We start from the raw sequence: 20,963 nt of genomic DNA on the forward strand, positions 1-20,963 counted from the left end.
GCCTCTGGTGCGGCAGTGCCGTGCTGAAACCTAGGGAAAACAGGCGAAGGTAAATGTGCAGCAGTCCATCTGTAAAGAGGCGCATAGGCAGAATGCAAAGTGGGAAGCCGGGGCAGGGTGGCTCCTAATCTCCCCCAGAGCTGTCAATGTCACAGACAAATAGCAAAACTATCAGATGCGGCGGGTTCACCCAAAGGTTAGCGTTCCCAGGTACCTCCTGCATTCACTCCCTCTCTTTTTCCCCCTTCCTTGCAAATGAGAATTTGATTTTGCCCTCCACTGGAATCCATTTCTGGAGATGAATGAAGTTTCAATGCCAAGCCCAGGTGGCCCCGCTGATTTCTTAGGGAAATAAATGAGGATGGGAGAGATGTGTTGGCCTGTACACAGACAGTGACACGGCGGCTCCCGGTGCCTCTGGGATCCTTGTGTTTAATTGTTGCTGTAATGTAGCACTTTAAGGTCATTAACTTGCCCTTGTGGAGTTATCCGAGCATGTCGAGGATGCATCCCTCTTTACTCCGAGCTCTGCGCACGGCTGGGAGAAGTCACCGCTCTGAGCGTGTGCCAAGTGGGACAGGGGCTGCTGTGGGCTTGTATGCTGTTTTAAGATCGCTTATCTACAATGGTAATTTTTCACCCCTGAGTTACAGCAGCCTTTCCCGTGAGTTGGCTCATCCGAAAGAAATCAGGAGTCGAATGGAAACACATGTAATTACACAGGAACTTGGTCCTGTGTGGCAGTACGGATGCAGTAATTACTTAAATTTACTCAGTTAACTTTAAAATATAAATTCCCTCCAGTACTAATCACAGTTAAAATGAAAACTTTTTTATGAGATGTAAAATAAACAAAATTTTTTACGTTTTTAGGCTGTTTTGCGTAATTTAATATGCTGAGTGTAATTTTGGTTGTCGCTTGGAAAAATAGCTAAAAACTGAGGGCAAACATTATTTTAAAACTTGACCAATACTGCAGAAACATTCGCTGAATAATGATCATCCTTACTGTTTTATATTATATTATTTTTTTATGAGTTCATTTGTATATTGTCAAAAAAATTAGTTTTAAATGACTTCCGCGGCAGTTACTGTCACGGAGGCTGATTTACCGTTTCCCTGCGAATGAAGCTCGACTGACGTGGTTTTGGCTTTTTTTTTTCTTATTTGGTCTTTTTCTTTCCTTTTTTGGTTTATTTTTTTAATATTACAATAGTATAAAGAAATTCAAAAAGATAAGAGCAACAAAAAAGTTTTAAAAAGTTTGTAAATGATTTTTAAAAAAAAAAGAAATCTAGTTGATAGTTATATAATTACTTGGCTTTGTTTTTAAGAAGCTTTTAATGTTTTAAATAAATTTGAATCATTTAGCTGCTGCCATGATACTTTAATTTTTTTTTTTATTATTATTTGTTGTTTTCTTCAGCAAAAAAAAATGTTTTTAATCCTTAAAAAGTGTCAAAATCCTTCAAAAGAAATCTTCATTTATGGGTCATTCTTCTTTATGAAAGACTGAATTATTGAAACCCTAAAACATAATATATCAGAGTTAGGTTTTGCTGTTCATCAACAAAATTTAAAGGATAAACCAAACTAAAAAAAAGTTTGTTTGAAAAACCTGCTCATTATTATTAATAAATAGTAGTATTAATTTCATTATTAATTAATGTGAACAGTTGTTTTGATTTAAATGAATCCACATGAGCTAGAACAATCACTACTTTGGTCCTCTAAAATAATTTAAACTACAAAAACATTTTTATTTTAATTATAAGTCAATAAATCAAATTTGATTAAGACGTTTTTTAACAAGCGTTCAGTCTCATTTTCCTCCACAGAATCATTTTTCCATCACACCTGTTGCCAGCTGGATTTGCCGGTGATTTATGATTGGAAATCATAAAATATAACTTTATTTATTGACATGGTGTTTAACAACAGTGGCTATAAATAGGAGTGCTTTATATAAAATGGTAATAGGTGTGAGATATTGCTCTAAAATCGTGGTCCTTTCTTTAAAATTACATTTAAAGCATTTAAGCGGCGATCACAGGAGCATTTTAAAGGTGCAATAACTGTACATTCAGAGGGCAAGTGTGCTGATTTTTTTGTGAGTGTTTTTCCCTCCAGGCTCTGCCTTTGATTGCGCTGTATCCCATTTTTATCACTGAGACGCAGGCTCCTCTGTGGGCCCGAACTCCTCCATTGTTGGTATTTATATTCTTACGACTGTTTCTTTCTTTTTCTTTTTTTTTTTTGGTCTCTGTCAGCGAAGCAGCTGAAAACCATCCCCAGCGATTAGAGGATCATTGTATCTGCAGTTAAGCATTTGAATAGTGGTAGTAAATCTAGAAAAGGGAAATTCAGGGTCGCTGTAGACGCTGCTTATGGCTGCCCAGGGGGAAGCCGATGTCACATAGTAAATTTAGCCCCTTAGTGTCTTTACAGTGGCCGGCCCGTGATGTTTGAATGTAGGAGTGGAGCAAAACCGAGAATGACTTAACATCTATTCCCGAGTACGGGCAATACATAAATATAAATATATTTTTTTTTGTTCACGGTTACAGAAAAACAGAAACAGTAGATAACTCTCTGCAGATGCAGCCTAAGCGAATGTCCTGAATCAAAATCAGTCAAGAAGTGCAATTAAATATTTGCAGGAAAGTTTTTATTCTGTTCTGTTGCTCAGATCTCGAGTCAGATTTTTTTATTAAGACCTGACTCATATAAAAAAAGAAAACCTTGATCACTCCTGCATACATTTCTGATCCTTTGAAGTATTATTAGACGGTGATACAGCTGTGATATAATGATCTGTGTGTTTTCTTCGGTTCAAACACATGCATTAGGAGGTTCTAAACATGGTTTATGTATCGATGACTGAAGTCCTAATCAAATCAGGGGGAGGGAAGGAGGGCAGGGAAGACACTGTGCCCTTAACCTCAGTGCCTCTCAGTTTCTCTCCTCCCTTCTGACGGCCGGCTCGCTGGAGGGATGTACTGCAAAGGCCTCCTACTGTAATGAGGAAAAATGTATCAATTTAGCCTGGCGTGTGCGCAGATTGAGCGCCAGGCGGGTGAAGGTGCACCGAGTGAATCCTTTTTCCTAATCAAGGACGGTATCGAAGAGGTTGCGGTCTCGTTCCCTTTCGTCTGTGGAATCAGCAGCATTCCTCCCCGTAGCCCCCTCAGGGCCGGGGAGCCTCTCTCTGCCTTCTGTTTCACCTCATCAGCAGAGTTCACCCGGGGGTCAGGTCCTGCCCCCCTGATGCTGCATTCACTGCAATACCTCTTGCATCATAAGGCGCTGTGAAAGCACCTCGTGCTCAAGGACTGAGTGGAGGAGAAGGGAGGCATATGACAACTTTCTGCCCTTATTTTACACCTGTGCTTCTAGGTGGGTCATCATGCACAGATACGTATTAATCCCAATGTGACAGATATTTTACCCCAAAATAACAAGTAAACACTGGGATTTTCAGGCAGTTTGTTGTCTCTGTACCTACTGTTATTTAGTTGTAAGGGATGAGATGTATGAAATCACATCAGGGTGGTGTAAAAATGACCGGATTTGAGCAAAAGTCTATGATGGGAAGCTGATGTTAAGGATTAAAAGCAGATGCCCATTTCTTAATTGTAAAACAAGTAGATGAATTTGTAGAAACCAGTAAAAGAGCTCGCATTGAGGCATGAAAAAGAAAAATACATACAGTTATAAAAAAATATGTAACAAAATTGAATATTTTTGTGCAATGAAATACATTTTACAAACAAAAGGAAATGATCAGTAACCAATGAGCAGATGTTAATTAATTAACTGTTCAATTTAAAGCTGAAATGCCACTTGGTTTTATTGGCCATTTATAATAGCAAAACTCATTATTTTATAATTGTAATACAATAAAAAACACGTTTTTCACTCTGTTATTACTCTTTTGTTTTATAGGGTAATAACCGACAAGCAAGAAACAGTCAACAAATGAGTCAGTAGCAGTGAATCAATATTTTTTTTAGTTATAGGCAAGTTAATTAGATTAAAGGAAACAAGCAAGTCAGTAATCAGATATTTGTTTTATTAACTGTCTTGTCTGAGGTAAATAATAATAATAATACTAGTATAGAAACTGAAATTTGGAACAGTATGAGAATCGTTTTACGACGAGGAACAAACAAGTCAGTGAGCAAATGTAAGAATTGAAACACCATTTGGTTTTTACCGGTAATTTATAATATCAAAACTGTTATTTTTCAAGCACATAAGAAGGATTTTGCCTTGTTTTAAAACATTTTATAGTCTGAAAATCTAAATCTATATAATAATACCAATAATCACCAAATTAATTGTAAATGGCAATATTTATTAGTTGCAGACAAGCTGATGTTCAGTATTAAAAGAAAAAAAAACAAAAACGAGCCAGTGACTGGAAATTGAATAATTAATTAATTTGTTGTTTATAGCAGAAAAGCTGGACTGTATAGGAAATATTTTTAGTATTTTATGACATCATATAGACCAGAAATGAATCGATATTGACAATATTTGTCAGTTTCAGGCAGGACTAACGTTAGGATTAAAGAAATGAACGAGTTGCTTTAAGATTAATAAATAATTGCCATGTTTAAAGTGGAAACACCACCTGGTTTTATTGCTCATTTAATAAAGCAAAAATTACATCTTTGGACAGCGTAAGAAGCTTTTTTTTATTACCCAAAGTATTAATACAAAATCTACAAATAATCAACAAATTAATCAGTATTGACAATGTTTGTTAGTTGCAGACAGATTGATGTTAAGGATTTAAAACAAACAAGCTAGCGATCAAACAATTATTCATTAATGGACACATTTAAAGCTAAAACACTACCTGATTTTATTGGTCGTTTTTAATACTGTCTTGTAACGTTATAAATCATTGGGTTTGATCTACAGTCAAGAAATAATCAACAAGTTGATCAATCAGTCAAGCCAATAATGATAGAATAATTGATGAACTGGTTGTTTATAACAGCAAAGATGCATTTTTCACTATTTCATGATATTGTATTGGCCAGTATTTTGCAATCAGACATAAATGAATAATTAATCATTAATGACAGTTATGAGCTCACACAGTCAAATACAACAGAAATGGAAAGAAAAGAAAATCCCCATTAGAAATGTAACAGCCACAGATGTACAGTAAAACCTCTGCAGCACGAGGGACTACAGTAATAAAGCCCACGCATGACACACACCCTCACTTAAATAAAGACAGAGCAGGCACATAAGGCAGCCATTATTAGACATCACAGGCATGCAGTATTGATGGACAGGGAAAAATATTATCAGTTAATTTTTAATTCCACGTCTTTCCAAATGTTTTTTAGATCCCACTCTCAGTTACAACACACTGCTTCCACGTGAAAGTAAGGCATGTTTTTATGTGCAAAAAAACAAGACTGAATAGCATTTTGCCTGATTTAAGGCGTTTTCCCCTCATCTCACTGTGTTTCTCTCCATGTAACCGGCCATTTTATAGTAATGGTTAGAGTGGAGCCTCTGAAGTACACGTCTCCGTGCTGGGACCGAGTCCCGCCGCTGCCGTCGCCGCTCCCTGCCACCCAGCACTCTCAGAGAAGAGGCGCTAAGGGGACCTCTGGCTTTGCTTTCCATCTTCTGGAGCACCATCAACATCTTCAGAGCATTTTTGTGTTTTCATAGCATCTTTGGCGCATTATGACCACCGTTAGATCTAATGTAACGTATTAGTCCTCCCACCCGACCATTTCCCTTCATTTTGATTCACTCTCTATCCAGGCTTTGATTGACTTTCAGCCTAACTAAAGTGGATTTTAATGAGAGAATACATTAACTCCCTCTGGTCATGCTAACATAAATCAGCCTTTTCTTGCGGGATCAACTGCTGAGCTCATAACACCATGCTGGGAGAGTGTGAATAACCAAATGAGAGATTGTGGCTTTGGCAAACCGCTGGCAGCTTGGATGCATTGTTATGTATTCATGTATCCCCTCTGAGTTTTAACACGACTTCAGGAAGGCAGCAGAATGGAGCACTTATCGGCACGCAGGTCGGCTAGCTTATGGAAACGTTCCTTTGTCGGAATCAATTAAACACATATCTCTGGTCAATTTTCCATTGATTATCTCCTTACATTTGGATCTTTTCGTACTGATGACCGCTGAGAGCCGTTAGATTCAGTTAGCGCGGCCAGTAGCAACTCCTCACCTTGATTTACGAAACACGGGATGCGACTCTAACGCCACATCTATCTGCTTCTCTTTGTTGGTAATTGCACTCAGCTAAATAGGTTATGCTGAATATCAATAAATTGCCATCAAATTAATGTCAATACCAAAGCTGTGGATGGTGCTAATTAAAACGCAAAAGGGATGAAAATGAAGTCATGGCATTGCCCTGAATAATTGATAACGCAATTTATGATTTTTATGAAAGAGTGCCGTCTGTCTGCGATTTTGATGAGGCCTTAATTAGATGCATTAATGTGTCTCTCTGTGCCTGTACTCAAACTCAAACACCATGATGATTTTGGAGTTTTTTTAACACCCTAAATTACACATTTTCAAATAACATTACCTCAGAATATCCTCTTAAAAAAAACACAAAAGAGGTGTTAGTGTGTAATTCTCATTAAAGGAGGCATTGTTAACTCAGGACCAATCAGAGTCTGCTTATTTTAGGGTGGGATCAAGCGGCATTGGACAGCGAGAGGATTTTAGATTGTGCCGCTACCCTGTGGATGAATCTCGAGCTATTGTTTCGCCGCAGTCGATGTTTGCAGCCGTGTTCACGATGCATGCAAGGATAGTCAAGTGGAGGTCAGGTCACCTGGCGTTAAAGTGTTAAGCACGCACGAATGTGTAATGTTTATTGACTCAAGTAGATCAGAGTGATCCTGTGTTGATTTTGCACCTCCTCATCTATTAGCCGGGCCGACTTTGCAGATAAATGAAGAGCGAGGGAAGCAGACGGATGAGGGGATTAGAAGTGGGCCACAACAGGGAAGCAGGACCAGAAAAAAAAATGGACGGACTGCCGGCGGATAGATGAGGTGGAGGAGCATAATGACCGCTGTTTGTTATGATGTACCGAATCAGGTTCTCTTTGACAAAACAGTCCTTAGCACCTCTGTATTTATAGTGTCACCGGTCAGTCCATCCACAAAGGCAGGCTGATGATATGTGAGCGTGTTAGTGCTGTGAGGTGTCTGGGGCTCAGCTCCGGAATGACCCGCTCATCTGTCAGGACCGCAAACCGAAGCCACGAGGGGTTATCAGATCACACACAGGTTTGTGGTGAACTTAAATCTCAGAGATGTTGGCCTAGCAAAATGAATAAATAAATAAATAAAACAGTAATAGCTCTATTTCGCTCTCTGGAGCTGAGTTGTTTAGATGAAACTCGCTGCGAATAGATGGCAAATAATAAGTTCAGGAGTGGCCATTCAGCTGGGCTAATACCCACTTAGTTTTCTCCTTGTTGGTGATTTTTATGAATGACACAGAGGTTCCTGTTTGTCTAACGTTGGGGGATGCTCTTTGTTTGACCCAGAGGAGCCAGTTGTGGGTTGACATGTTTGGTTTTTCCCAGCAGTTAAACAGGCCCTCTCTGAGGGGGATGGACTCCAGGCATTCCCCCTGTCATCGCTGCTCTGAATGGGGGTGTCACACGGACTCGTGTAAATGGTCTTTGAATTGTTCCTGTGTTTCAGACTAAAAAGGGAGCTCCTTCTCTTCCTCTGCTCCTCCAATCCCAGTTGACTAATGAACTCAGAGGAAGCTGAGCTTTGTTTTTGACATGTAGAAAAGCCAGGTACTCCCACTGAAACACAGGGAGGAGGATGGTCTATGAGGTCGATGTAAGGTCAAGTTCCTCTCTAACAGCTAAAGGCTAGAAAATGGGAAAATACTTTGATTTTCTTCTGACAGGTTCAACAATAACTTCAACATGGAGCAGCTGGTTTAAATTGCATCTCTTCAGGCAACTTGCTGTGGAGTGTTTATCTCATATAACTGCAGCATTATAACAAAGAGAAATGTTAAAGCTACTCTCACTGTTCTGAAAAGGTTACTATTCAGTGTTAGTCATGTTTTTTACCTGCAACAGAAACATTATTTCAGATACTTCAATAGTTGTTTGAGTGGTTCTGATCAGGCTTAAATTACCAGATAACATTTTATACATAAAATTTCTCTATACTATTTATATATCTACAGATAAACGGTTTCTAATGGGTATCTCATTGTGTGGTGCATGTCTCAATGGAAACATGTTTCCTACATGCTGACACTTTTTACCCACATTTAGATACAAAGTCTTTTCAACAATCTGAGAAAACAGCCTTTCACTTTTCACTCTCCAGTCAAATCTCAACGTTGTTTAACCCTCCGGAGTGAATATCCAAATCACATGACTGATTTAAAATGACCCTGAGCAAGACACAGCCGCGCCGAGTCTTCATTTCAGCTTGTGTTGAAAGTGCCGACTTCAAACTATATACCAGTTTTTACTCCTAACGGTGCGGAGATCTGGATTTTATTGACAGACTGATCCTTATAAGTCCTACAACAACAGAAATGGACGCCAACAAAATAATAACTATGCTTACAATATCTATGTTTTAAATGTAAGCTTTCTAGATATTTTATGATTTGATAATGATGCGTTAAACTATGTAAAATAATACATACATAATTAAACGTGTTCTGAAGCACGTTTAGTGTTATATTTCAGATCATCTCAGTAGATATTTGGGGTTCAAGTATTTATTTTAGTTTGATATTGCAAAGGTAATTGATCATAACCTAACTATCATCCTGTCATGTTTAAATTTTGACTCTGCACACTGACGAGAGGTTTTTAATCCCCACAGGAAGTTTCCTCTCATTAAAATGCAATGTGAGCAGATGAATGGAGTGCACTGCTCAGCAGCACTGTAGAAGTATTGATCCCAGTTTCCTAAAGACTAGCAGGGATGTATTTGATCCACGGGGTTAGAGACTTTATATTCTGATGTGTGTGAAGTGCCTTGAGGGAAAAAGGGAAGTGTATGTGTAGCTTATAAGGAGTTAGTGAGGAAACAATTAGTTGTTTTGTCAATTAGCTGATTCACTGGAAAAAAATGTTAACAAAGCTTGAAGTCGTTTTTCAAGAAGGAAATTCTCAGATTTCAGCTTCTCTCATGTGAGGAACTGTTTCTTTTTCATTTGTGATTATAAATTGATTTTAGACAGACATAACAAGATGTTTCACGTCTGGTTGCTCTCACAGACGATGAGGATATCCTTCCAGTGGCAGCCTATGAGCTCACCAACATCCTGAAGCAAGGTTACTTGGAAAAGAAACGAAAAGGTACGACAACAGATAGAATATCAACAGTCTCTCTTTCATTTGTCTCGCTTTTTGATCTGTTTACACACAAAAAATTGGTTTCCTGTGAATAATTTCCTTTTTTTGCTTTGGTTTTTCGTTAGACCACAGCTTCTTTGGACCAGAGTGGCAGAAGAGATGGTGCATCCTGAACAATTCGATATTCTACTACTTTGGGAGTGAAAAAGGTTTGTTTTCAAATGCCACCATGTGGAAACATCGCAGCTGCATAATTTTAAATTGGATTTCATCCCACTGCGTGTTCTCCTCTCCCCCCTACAGATAAACAGCAGAAGGGTTCATTTTATATCAATGACTACACTGTACAGATGGTGACCAACCTGAGAAAAGACTCCAAAAGAAAAGCCTGTTTTGAGCTCAGTGCTCCCGGAAAACGGCCCTTCCAGGTCTGTATTATCTCTGTATTATTATTATTAAAGAAATAAACTCCAGTAAAATCATGTCTTATTAACAGCTGACATGATTTCTTCTGGCAAAGAATATATAATTATATATACTATAGTTTGATGGAGTCCTGCAACGATTTTGCAAAGGTTTTTGTAGGCCAATCCAAAAATTAGCATTGCCCTGGTTCCTTAGACAATAGGCTGGTTGGATTTTAACATTAGTTTTTTTGGATTATTTCGGAATTTCAGTGGGAAAGAAAAAGCTTATATAAATAAGCTTAAATAAAGCTTTATGTCACCACCATCCTTTGTCCAGGATAGCCACTCCTCCTCTGCACATGGCCAAACCAGCTGGTTTTAACCATCTAACCATCAACCATCATGTAACCTGTTTAAAAGACCCCATTGACTTTTGAGTTCAGGAAACTTGAAGAGCAAAATGTTAATGTAATTTCTGGGTCTTAGGATTCATTCTTTTGGCACTTTATCGAGACTTTTGGGGATTGTAAAAGGGTGCTTAAACATATTTGGTCTCTGAATTAAAACTAAACTGCAGTAAAAATACATTTTACTGAAATGATATCGTCAGAGCATACTTAGTCCCCCACAAACTTCTGAAAAGTTTATTTTTCTCCTGTAAAATGTCACTGTGCGTCACATTGTCTGTGCCTATAAAAGGTTGACATTCATCCTCTCACGCACACTAAGACCACTAAAACAATCGGTGAGACCCATGAGGGCAGGTATCGAGCTGCTGACCCTGTAATTATTGGGCATCCCACTCCACTATCAAAGTCACAGCTGCCTCAAACATTATCAGATTATCTAGACTAATACAATTTTGCTTTTTTTGGTTTTTTATTGTTGTATCCCTGGTTCTGTTTATTAGGTTTTTATTGTAATCCTCAGGTCTTGATTTTCCTTCTTCTGCCTCCTATATTCCCATCGGTCTCATCATCTCTACATCTCTTTCAGTTTATTTCCTGTTTTATTTTGAAGGTTAGATATTCAGGTGATTTTCTGTAGTTTTACTTCCTTCCTTTGTTCTTTTTCCTGCTCTCGTTAGTGTCTGATTACCTGTTTCTTATTACCCTTCTCTCCTTGTGTCTAGTCTGTCTTTAAAGTCTTACGTTTTCTTATTTGAAGATTTAAACTATTTAGTTTTTTTTAACCTCTTATTATCATGCAGACCTCTAAGTTTCTAAGTTTGAATTGAAGAATGTCGCCCCAGCTTCAGCCTGGTTTTCAGTCTGTGTTTGGGTTGAATGTGTTTTTTGTGACATTTATAAACTAAAGATGTAGTTTGATAAATGTACACGTGGAATGCGTTTTTGTTTTCCAAGTCATTTAATTTTTAGTTAGATTCAGATATTTTTTTTAACATTTCACAGCTATTTTAAAAAGAGCAATATCTGTTCTTTCTTTTTCTCTCCTCTTATATGGCTAGAAATAAAAATGAATAAAAATCCAGGCACATAAATGCACGTTTAAATTATAATCACAGTATTATTATTGCCGCTCTCTCCTTCCAGTTCACTGCCAGCAGCCCTCAAGAGGCCAGAGAATGGGTGGACCAAATCAATTTTGTACTTAGAGGTAAGCCAGCTTCTCTCTCTCTTTTTCTTTTTTCTTTATTTGACTTTTTCTGACTTATTGCATATGACTCATTATGGAAAACCACTCCCTGCCTTGTTTTCCTCCTTTCTCTCTGCACTGTTCAATGATAGCCCATTCTTAAGACAAATATATATTGTTATATATAAATAAAATTGACTTGGCTTTTTAAAAGTCACATAGGTTAAGTGGAAAATACAGTTAAAGCAGTATAAATGTTCTAAAAAATGTTCTTTTGTACTAAAGTTTTCTTGTGTTTTCGAGGGGCAGAAAGGTCAGAAGTGCAAGGGAGTTCTTTGTCATCTCTGACTCATACGAAAACCGCCCCATCCATCACTAACTACACAGCTGAACACAAGAGTCCTGAATCACCTCATTCGACATGTCACCCACCATGTCATGTGCACCATCGTGTAGCTCTGGTTCTCCTCCACTCCTCCCCTAACCCTCCTACCGAATTCCAACTTACAGGAAATTGATTGGTAGATGTTCTGGTTATCCTCCAGTGACATTGATTTCTGCTTGGCTGCTGGTGTACGGCAGAGGACCTGATACCCTGTGTTGCAATGGCCAGTCGCCTGCAATGAGACAGCTCCTCCATCTGAGCGAGCAGTCGTGCCTCGTCTACGCTAAAATGGGCTCGGGCCGGGCCACTGATTTGCGGGAAGTAACGGACACTCGGCAGTTTGTCTTACTTCCTCCCACCCCCCACGCCTTTTTTTTTTTTTACTACAAAAAAAACAGAGCATGCAAATGATTATTTATCCTCTTCACCTTCAAATTTATCTGAGTGCATCGGCACGCTTTCCAGAACGTTTTGCCTTAAATGCAAGGACAGAGAAAGAGAGAGAGAGGGGGCGTATGAGATGCAACAAAAGATGCAGTTAGATGGGATGCATCTTCATCTGTAGGACGACCCAGAATGAATATGATAAACAGATGGTAAGCAGGAACCACAGGGATGATGTGAGAGGGAGAGGCTTCTTATTGGATTGTGGAAAATTATAAAGTGAAAATCAACAACAACCGATAACTTATTAACATCTGCTAGATCTGACCTTTCAAATGTGCTTTCCCCTTTGTGTTTTATCCTTTTCCTCTAGGTCTGAGCTGTCAGACAAAATGGAAATTATAACCGCTTTTTTTCTCTGGCGTTTTAACAATAATTTATTGCTTAGTTGAAAACAATATAAAGGCTAACAGCTAATGAGCATGATAACGGTTTGCAGCATGTTTCGGGGGCACCAGTGTTTGTCACCGCTGCTGTTTGGCACGTGTCTCGGCCCCGTTGTGCAGCGAGGACGTGGCGGACATTTCTCTTACTTTAGCCCTTAATGCATGTCTCTGTCTTTTGTGCCACGCTGTGACGCTAACACTTTCTATCACATTGTTTCCCCTTCCCTCGTAGATCTCAGCTCCAACTTCATCCCCGTCGATGACGAGGAGGAGGACGAGGATACCTACGATGACATCGAGGGGGTGGCCAACGAAACCCCGACTCGGCCGACCCTGGCCTCCCGGGGAGGAGGAGTAGGCAGAGGACAGGAGATAGAGGAGGAGGATGACGAGGAAGAAGATATCTACGAGGAGCTGCCAGGTATGAGGATGTGGTTGGACACACACTTGCGCAGATAAATAAACAGAGAAGTGACGCACACACACAACCCCTCATGATACTCAGTCAGACAGACGCTCAAACCCTGGGGGATTTTTGCAACATGAAATATCTGCCATCTTTCCCTGCTGCGAAATTTGTGTTGCCAGGTTCCTCGAGACTGATCGCTCATTTTAAATCAAGCAACACTAATAAGCTTGTCAGCACCGGGGTGGCTGCTGCAGGACAGGAAGAGGAAGATTCACTTACACCTACTCCAAATCTGCTCCCTCCTTATCTCTCTGAACAAGTTATGTTGTTGAAATCAGCGAGAGCTGGCTAGTTTCGCTCCGTCATAGACCGTCCAATTAGCTAATGTTGCCAGGCAACAAATGGCCCACAGTTCAATCCACTAAGCAAGAGTTTTGGCTAAAATTGCCTGGCAACAGCAATTTAGATGAAAGGAAGTAAAAACTGCATCTCGCAGAGCTTAAAATAGATCTGAAGCTCTTAATGTCACATCTTTAATAGAAATTAGAGTTTGACCGACGAGACCCCATGACTGTGTGTGTGTGTGTGAGTGTGTGTGTGAGAGACAGTCCCATGGCTACAAGATCCCAAGAAGGACAAAAGGGGGTGATCCGATCTTCTCAGGGCCGTCGTCCATCACTCGTTCTATTAGATAAGATACATCAAGATTCAGTTTCACTCAGTGAGTACATTACCTTTGCCAAAATCACTGGTGAGAGGGGAATCAGTCTTCAAACTGTCACGCCGGCGTTCAGAGCCATCTGGGAAGAGGTACCGACCCTGACCACAGATGGCATATCGAATGACGGGCTCTTTCGTTCACTTTCTCACCCCTTCGCTTATCAGTCATGCTGCACCTCCCTCTGCTCGGCTTTTACACAGTGATTACAGACTGTTCAATAATTCAATTTGGGAGTAATTTTCACTGATCAGCTGCCATGTTTGCATTTAGGAACCTTTCTATCTCTGCAAATAGAAGCATTTATTCCATTTGTAATTAGTAAAAAATGTCTTCATATAGCACACGTTTACTTTTAGGTTTTTTCCCCCCCTGACCTTAAAATAAACAAATTATTGTGACACTTGTGAAAGCTGTGTATGATTTAAAAATAGTGCTGTTTAATAGTAAATTAAAGCAACTATCTAACACAGAACAACAAAACATTACAGCTTAGAAATAACATGATAGAGGGTTAAGAGTGATGAAAATTACGGTAAAACCACAGTAATAACCTAGCTTGGTATCATCAACAGATAATATGAAACTGAAATCTATATTTCGGGATAAAAGCAGGCAAAAACAAAAGGAGGGTGAAAACTGCCTCTGCATAATGGCATGAATTAAGTCCCTGCATCCAGAAAGATCTGTATCTGGATTAGTTTCTGACGTTGGATGCATTTGTGAGGGCATGGCCCCAAATTTCCATTTTCTTTACAACCACATCCAAATCTGGATTCCCACTGACTCTAGAAGTTAATCATTAACTTCATAATTTCTCAGTTGAGCAAAGACCCACCTCAAATCCTCTCCAAGTAGTCCTACTAAAAAAAACAAAAACAGAACAAACAGAAACAATCTCACAACCTCCTTCCTGAATGTAATAATAAGGAAACACATTTAAGGATGGCTTAATAATAATTTAATGATCCAGTTTTGTTACCAGTCTTGTATATTAAATGTAATATTTGATTAATCCATGCTTTACCCTTTGTTACATACAGACTAATACAGCTAGATGTAGCTTCTGTTAATATGATGCTATTACCTGATTATTACTGATATTACTATGATATGGAAACACTTGTGGGTTGTACTGATTATTCATGGGTCACTTGCTTTAGTATTATTGTAGGCTCTTTGCCTTACAAGATAAAGCACCTTGAGGCAGCTACATAAATAAAACTGAATCCAACTGAATTAACCTTGGTGGCATGCATTCCTCGTGTGCGCTCGGGTTCGATACTGTCTGCCCACCTTCCTGTCATCTCTTACTGCCTAATAAAAGCAAAAAAGCCAGAGATGATTCTAAAAAAATATACAATTTTATTCATTTCTAGTCACGTTATTTGTTCTAATATGGCCGGGGCTGCAGCTCCAGCAGATGGAGGCATGGTTCTCCTTTTGTGTGATGAAAGTTATTAAACGACATAAAACCAGCACTGTTCTGCTGCACTTTGGTTTAGAAAATGCCGTCTGTGACCGAATAAACTGATGTGTAACCACTCAACCTGAGCAACATGTAACCACCAGCCGGTTTTCGTGGTGCTAATGTTAGCAGCAGGAAAGAAAGGAAAGAGGTCTGAACACGTTTCAGCTCCAGTTTTGTAATCTAATTCTTAAAATGTTTATTCAGAGGCAGCTTTTGGATCTGTAGGCTCTTCAGACTTGTCTGTGCAGACCTGACAAGGGACTTGACAAGTTTTGCCTAGATATACTCGCATGCTTGCTGTAGTAGTAACCTCAGTTTTTTTAATGTTTTATGATTGCTATGCTAGCTGATTATTTTAATTCTATTCTATTCTATTTATATAGCGCCAAATCACCACAACAGTTGCCTCGAGGTGGTTCACATTGCAAGGTAAAGACCCTAAAATAGTTACAATAGATTAGTAACCTTTTAGTGACTTTAACTAGGAAGAGAGAGGAAGAATGTCCTGTGAGAGTGTCCTGGGTGGAGAGGATAAACTGTCTCCTGTAGGGCAGGAGAGAAAAGGCGCTCCTGGAGAAAGCCCTGTTAGTGCTAACCGCTGAGCCACCAGGCTCCCAGCTGTCACCAGTGTCGTAACATGGTACTACCGATGAAGTTTTAAAAGGGACCTCCACTCGTGTTCTTAAATTGGAATGCAAAGGAAGTCTCACAATGTCTTATTTGATAGTTTCCTTCTGATGTGTTTCGAGTGCTGACGGCAGTGAAGTTTGCAAACTTGCAAAATGACATCCGTGACTGCAGCATCCATTTTTAGGCGATGTCAGTTTTGTCGCAGCAAAACTCAGTTGCAGGCAGAATGCAGAGCAGCGGCTGGTATTGGCTCTGATGCTGATGACTGATTTTATTGACTGGAAAATTAAATCACTTTGATATAGAAACCGTTGGCCCATAGCGGTGGCCTCTCGATGGAACGATGCTCGCAGTCGAAGAGCACCAAACAAATGTTTGGACCCGCTGCGAGCACATTTAAAATCTCATTTTTTTATCTTTTGGATCATTTGGTGTAGGAACAAAGTGCCGCAGTTTGTACTTTTTTAAATTTATTATTATTATTTTTTTAAAGAAAGCTGTGATTATCTGTTTGAAGAAAGAAAGCAACGGGGAAAGACAAAGGCATCCCTCATGTATACATAAACTAAACTTTTTACATTCAAGCTGGACACATGGTGTGTGTCTGTTTCTGTGCGTGTGTGTGTGTGGTTCGTGTTTCCTGCTCTTCCTGGAAGCAGAGGTGCAGCCTGTGCTGGAAGGTGGATAGTGTTGCTGGGTTGTGGCGTTGCTGTCAGCCGGTTTGTGTGGAGGATGGATGTGGGAGACAGAGGGCAGGCATATCACCGTGTCACCTCTCAGACCACCGGGTGCCACGCCCCGCAGTCAATGACATGTCCGCCTCCGCGTGGCTTAAAAAAAACTCTTCTTCTTTAACATTTCCCGCCTGCGGTTTAATAGGCTGATCCTCACGCCAGAGTTCATCCTAGTTAAAGAAGAATTAACAGCTTGTGTCATGCTGAGATTCATCAGGGATTTGCAAATGATCCAGTTTATTAATTTTTCTGTTTGTCTGGCTCTATCATAATTTCTTTGCTGTTCATTTCTCGTTAACACGTGGGACAAATATAAATTATTTATAAACTATAGTTGTTAAAGTCAGGCCACCAGCAGGTAATGCCTTTTATTATTATTAAAAATTAAATGTATTTCTTTTAGACACTGATATTAAAATATTTAGGCTCTGGATAGGGCTGCACACTTTGTCGAATTTTTAATTTAAATATCAATTTTGGCTTCAAGCAATTAATAAAACAAGCTGAGCAATATAAAATGTTTAACACGGATTCTTTGGTTTTGCCTTTCAGCACATCTGCCTCTGCAAAGACTTGGTTCAGTTTTGCATTAATTTATTTAGTTTTTGGTTGAAGTTAAAATTCAAGTGGCTGAGTGGGGTCAGTCATGTATTTTAATGCACTGTTGCGATGTTTTATTCATTTAAAATGTTTGCTACTGTAATTCTGTTAATCTACCTCTCCTGCTATTAATTATTTACAGTAATTTTTTAATGGAAGTTTCTGTTCTGGTGATTTTTAATATTATAAGCTTTGATTTTAGTGTAACTTTCCCCTGCACTGTCATGTTTTCCACGGCTAATGGCCTAGAACAAGATTCAGAGATAACCTGGAGTACTTGGTGTTTGACCAGCCAGTGCAGACATGCATGTGGACAGCCTTTCAGGGATATTAGGACAGTGTGTGTTTCAGCTAATAGATCCCATCCAAACCAGACAAATGTCACATACATACTTTGTTACATACAGACTAATACAGCCACATATAGCTTTTGTTAATATGACACTATTACCTGATTATTACTGATAATTAGATCCCATCTAAACGTGACATGAAGAGTAGGTGGAACTGCAATCTCTGAACTTCTTTCAGCAAAATAAAATCTTATAAAACACAATTAATTACATTCAATTTGTAAAATGTCTTTCATAGGTAAAGGAAGCCATACAGGTATAATATACACTAAAAAATAATGTCATATTTTTGTTACGTGAGGGTTAAAAAGACAGGTTTCTTCTTTGATGATTAAATCATGATTTGAGCATTGACCAAAGTAATTGTGATTATGAGTAATCCTACTTCTACACCTGTGATAAATACTCTTGTTCTTCCTTTTTTGTTTGTTTAGACGAAGAACTTGGAAATCCAGGTGATGAGAGCGACGAGAAGAGCAGCAAACAAGGTTTCCGCCTCCGTCTAGTAACTTATTTATTCCAGCCTAAAGTTTCCCTGCATCTACGTCCTGCTTTCTTCTATTTAAATGTGTTCCCTGTGCTTCCTTTCAGTTTGGTCCTCAGATTATTCCAACTACTACCAGGGTTTGTGGGATTGCCAGGGCGACGAGTCAGACGAACTGACCTTCGAGAGAGGAGATCTCATCTACATCATCAGCAAGGTCAGCATCGCCATCAGGACAAAATAATCCGAGGGCTTATTTAGGCTTTTTTCACAACTCTTTGTTTTTCCCCTCGATCGTCCCTAATGGAAATCCGTCCCCGATTGCACGCTTGACTCGTAGATATAATTACTGGAGCAATTACAGTAGTTTAAAACGTGCAATTATTTAAGGGTTAAACAACATCAACTCCAGTAATCACCTCGTCCTCATTTACTTTCTGAACATGCTGATATCTCCAGCATCTAGATTTGTCCGTTAGCATCTTGGTGCAGCACCAACAGCGGTGCTGTCTGTTCGCGGGCCACTAGGGTGAAGTGCCATTCGGGTGCTGCGTAATGGTGCTGTTGTTCATTACGGCGCCTCTATCACAGGGGTTAATTGAGTAGGCAGCCATGCGAGGCTCTTCCTTTTCTGTCTGACGTGAAACTGCAGGTGAAGCCATCCTGCATCTCAGCTCTTTTCCTTCAATCTATTTCCTTGTGTTTTATGGCCATCGTGTAGTTACATGCGGAGTATCTACCAGGAAAAAGACATCCTACTGGAAATCGATGGCTTGTAATTTGGGTACTTTTACTCTGCTGCGTGCAGGGACTTGTCTCCACACTGTTGCTATTGGTTGGTTTCAAATTGAATCATCATGTTCTGTGTTTAGACTAAATTATCTGAAGAGGAGAGGCAGGAAGAAGGAACTCTTTTTTTTTTTCTTTTGTAAGTAATTATGAGCTTAGAGATGAGGAAATTATGTATTTAGTGTCATGATTTCTTGCATCTTTAATCACCAGTAGATTGTGGTGAATTTTGAGTATTTGTCCTTTTTTGGTTAACAACAGTTTCAGTGCAACAATCCTTTCAAAGAGGTCAGGGTTTTGGATTTTGATGTATGAATTGTGTCAGCTTGTGTTGAAGGAATGTGAGCCTCCTCTTTATAACAACAGATAAAGCACAGGTGAAAAATGCCCCTCGCAGAAGATGGACTTATAATTGCAGTTCTTTTGGCAGTGGCAGATTAATGAGATGCCAGGCTCGTCTGTCTGCGTGTGCTGCTTGATAGGGGGAAATGTCAAAACAGCCACATAAATTTTTCACAGCGATGACAAAAGCACTGTACTCGGGGAGACAAAGGGGTCCTGGCTCTGGGCTTCAGATCCGCCTCAGATGGCCTCGGCCCCACTCGCCGTTATTACTTTTCACTGTATGCATCAGATTACTGCCTCGCCAAAGACCTTAAAGGCAAACTAAGTCCAGGTTGGAGGCAGGAGTTTGCTGTTGTATCTCACAATCTTAATGACAGAGATTACTCTTGTTTTGTCAAACTGGACGCTGGAGTCATAACAAGGTGACAGACCACGAGAGAGCGCCCTAACTGCCTCCTAATAGACTTCAAGCGAGCATTGTAAATTATTTAAAGATGATGCCCGCACGACTTCCGAATGTTTGGTTTACTGTGACGACACGACTCCACCCGTGTCCCATTCTGCGTCCTAATAGCATCACATTCACCTCATGAATAGCATTATTTGGATTATAGCCTGTAATCGCCTATTCATTTTAATGAGCCCTCGGGGAGGGCTTCCCTGTGCCTTCTGTATGTACACGCAGACCCCCAGCGGCATTCAGTTTTACGGGGGGAATTCCTAAGGACCCTGACCTCGATGAGTGAAATACGGGCCCTTGGCTAGAACTCAAGCCCGTCGCTTAACGGGGGACCCAGGCACACGAAATGGCCGTAATAAAACCAGGGCCCATAAATTCTCTCAGAGGGTGGGAGGCCTGGTTGTCTGTGCTGTTATGTCAACACTGACCATAATTACAAGGTAATAAGGACACGCTCTAAGTGCTAAATCAATGGTGCTAACAAACTGTTATTTTTAAAGCTGCGATGTGATTGACTGCTGAAGTGCAGAATGGGATAGCCACAGGCGTGGTGTCATATGGCTGTGAACTGAGGAGAACATGCCGATTGTATAAAAGGCCCTCATCCATCATTATTGATCTCTCACTTACTGTAAAGTGGGAGCATTTTTACTGTATTTGTGTTTTTCCTCCCTCTTGTGTGTTGCTCTGTGTGTGTGTGTATCACTGACAAAGTAAATAAATTAGAAACCTCACAACTCATATGAATCCCATTAGTTCAACAGAATTAATCTCGCAGACCGTGCCGCCTGGTTTCAGCGATGCCTAACTCTGCCCTCCGCCGATGCTCAGCCCGCTGAAACATGAGGTAGAAACGCACGCTGAAATCCATCATGTGATTTTTTTATTTATTTATTTTTTTTGCTCTGGCATTTCATTTCTGAGAGCTTGCATTTTTCTGATGCACATTATGGCTTTACGCTGGCATTTTAGTGTGTGATGACAAATACGGGTGAGCGCAGTTCTTTTTTTTTTGCAGTGCACACTCTCCAATTTTAGATTTAAATTGCAAAGATGTTTCAGCCACATCAGGAGCGCTGTAACGGCATCATCGCCTCGCCGGCGTCATGCAAAGGGATATTATTTGTAGTAGGATTTAAAATGTGTTAAATTTATTGTTCCACTTCCCGCTGACACATGTAGTACCTGTAGTGCTTTGTCTCTAAAGCCATAAGGTGCATTCTTGCCCTCTAATTTATGGATCCACAATCAAAAGACGTGGGCTCTACAGGTCAGCTGTCACATTCCTGTATTCCCACAGGCACTCATGGAGAACGGCGGGATGGAGTGGGAAGAGATTTATGGCACAAACCCATCCAGGGTCCTTAAAACTCTGGCAAGTGCTG

The 20,963-nt window shown here is 39.9% G+C and overlaps 1 protein-coding gene across 4 annotated transcripts in view; it reads left to right on the top strand.

Moving 5' to 3' along the window:
• Nucleotides 1–20,963, top strand: part of skap1 (src kinase associated phosphoprotein 1) — a 38,653-nt gene that overhangs the window by 12,123 nt on the left and 5,567 nt on the right. For all 4 annotated transcript variants that reach the window (XM_005913700.3, XM_042223561.1, XM_005913698.3 and 1 more), the window contains 7 exons: nt 9,290–9,370; nt 9,493–9,576; nt 9,671–9,795; nt 11,328–11,391; nt 12,818–13,006; nt 17,935–17,988; nt 18,092–18,201. In XM_005913700.3, coding sequence (XP_005913762.1) covers nt 9,290–9,370; nt 9,493–9,576; nt 9,671–9,795; nt 11,328–11,391; nt 12,818–13,006; nt 17,935–17,988; nt 18,092–18,201 — 707 coding nt within the window. The remainder of the gene's footprint in view (nt 1–9,289; nt 9,371–9,492; nt 9,577–9,670; nt 9,796–11,327; nt 11,392–12,817; nt 13,007–17,934; nt 17,989–18,091; nt 18,202–20,963) is intronic.

This window comes from Haplochromis burtoni, unplaced genomic scaffold (assembly GCF_018398535.1).
Source record: "Haplochromis burtoni strain Fernald_Lab_line unplaced genomic scaffold, NCSU_Asbu1 Contig_6, whole genome shotgun sequence".
In the NCBI taxonomy this organism is placed as follows: Eukaryota; Metazoa; Chordata; class Actinopteri; order Cichliformes; family Cichlidae; genus Haplochromis; species Haplochromis burtoni.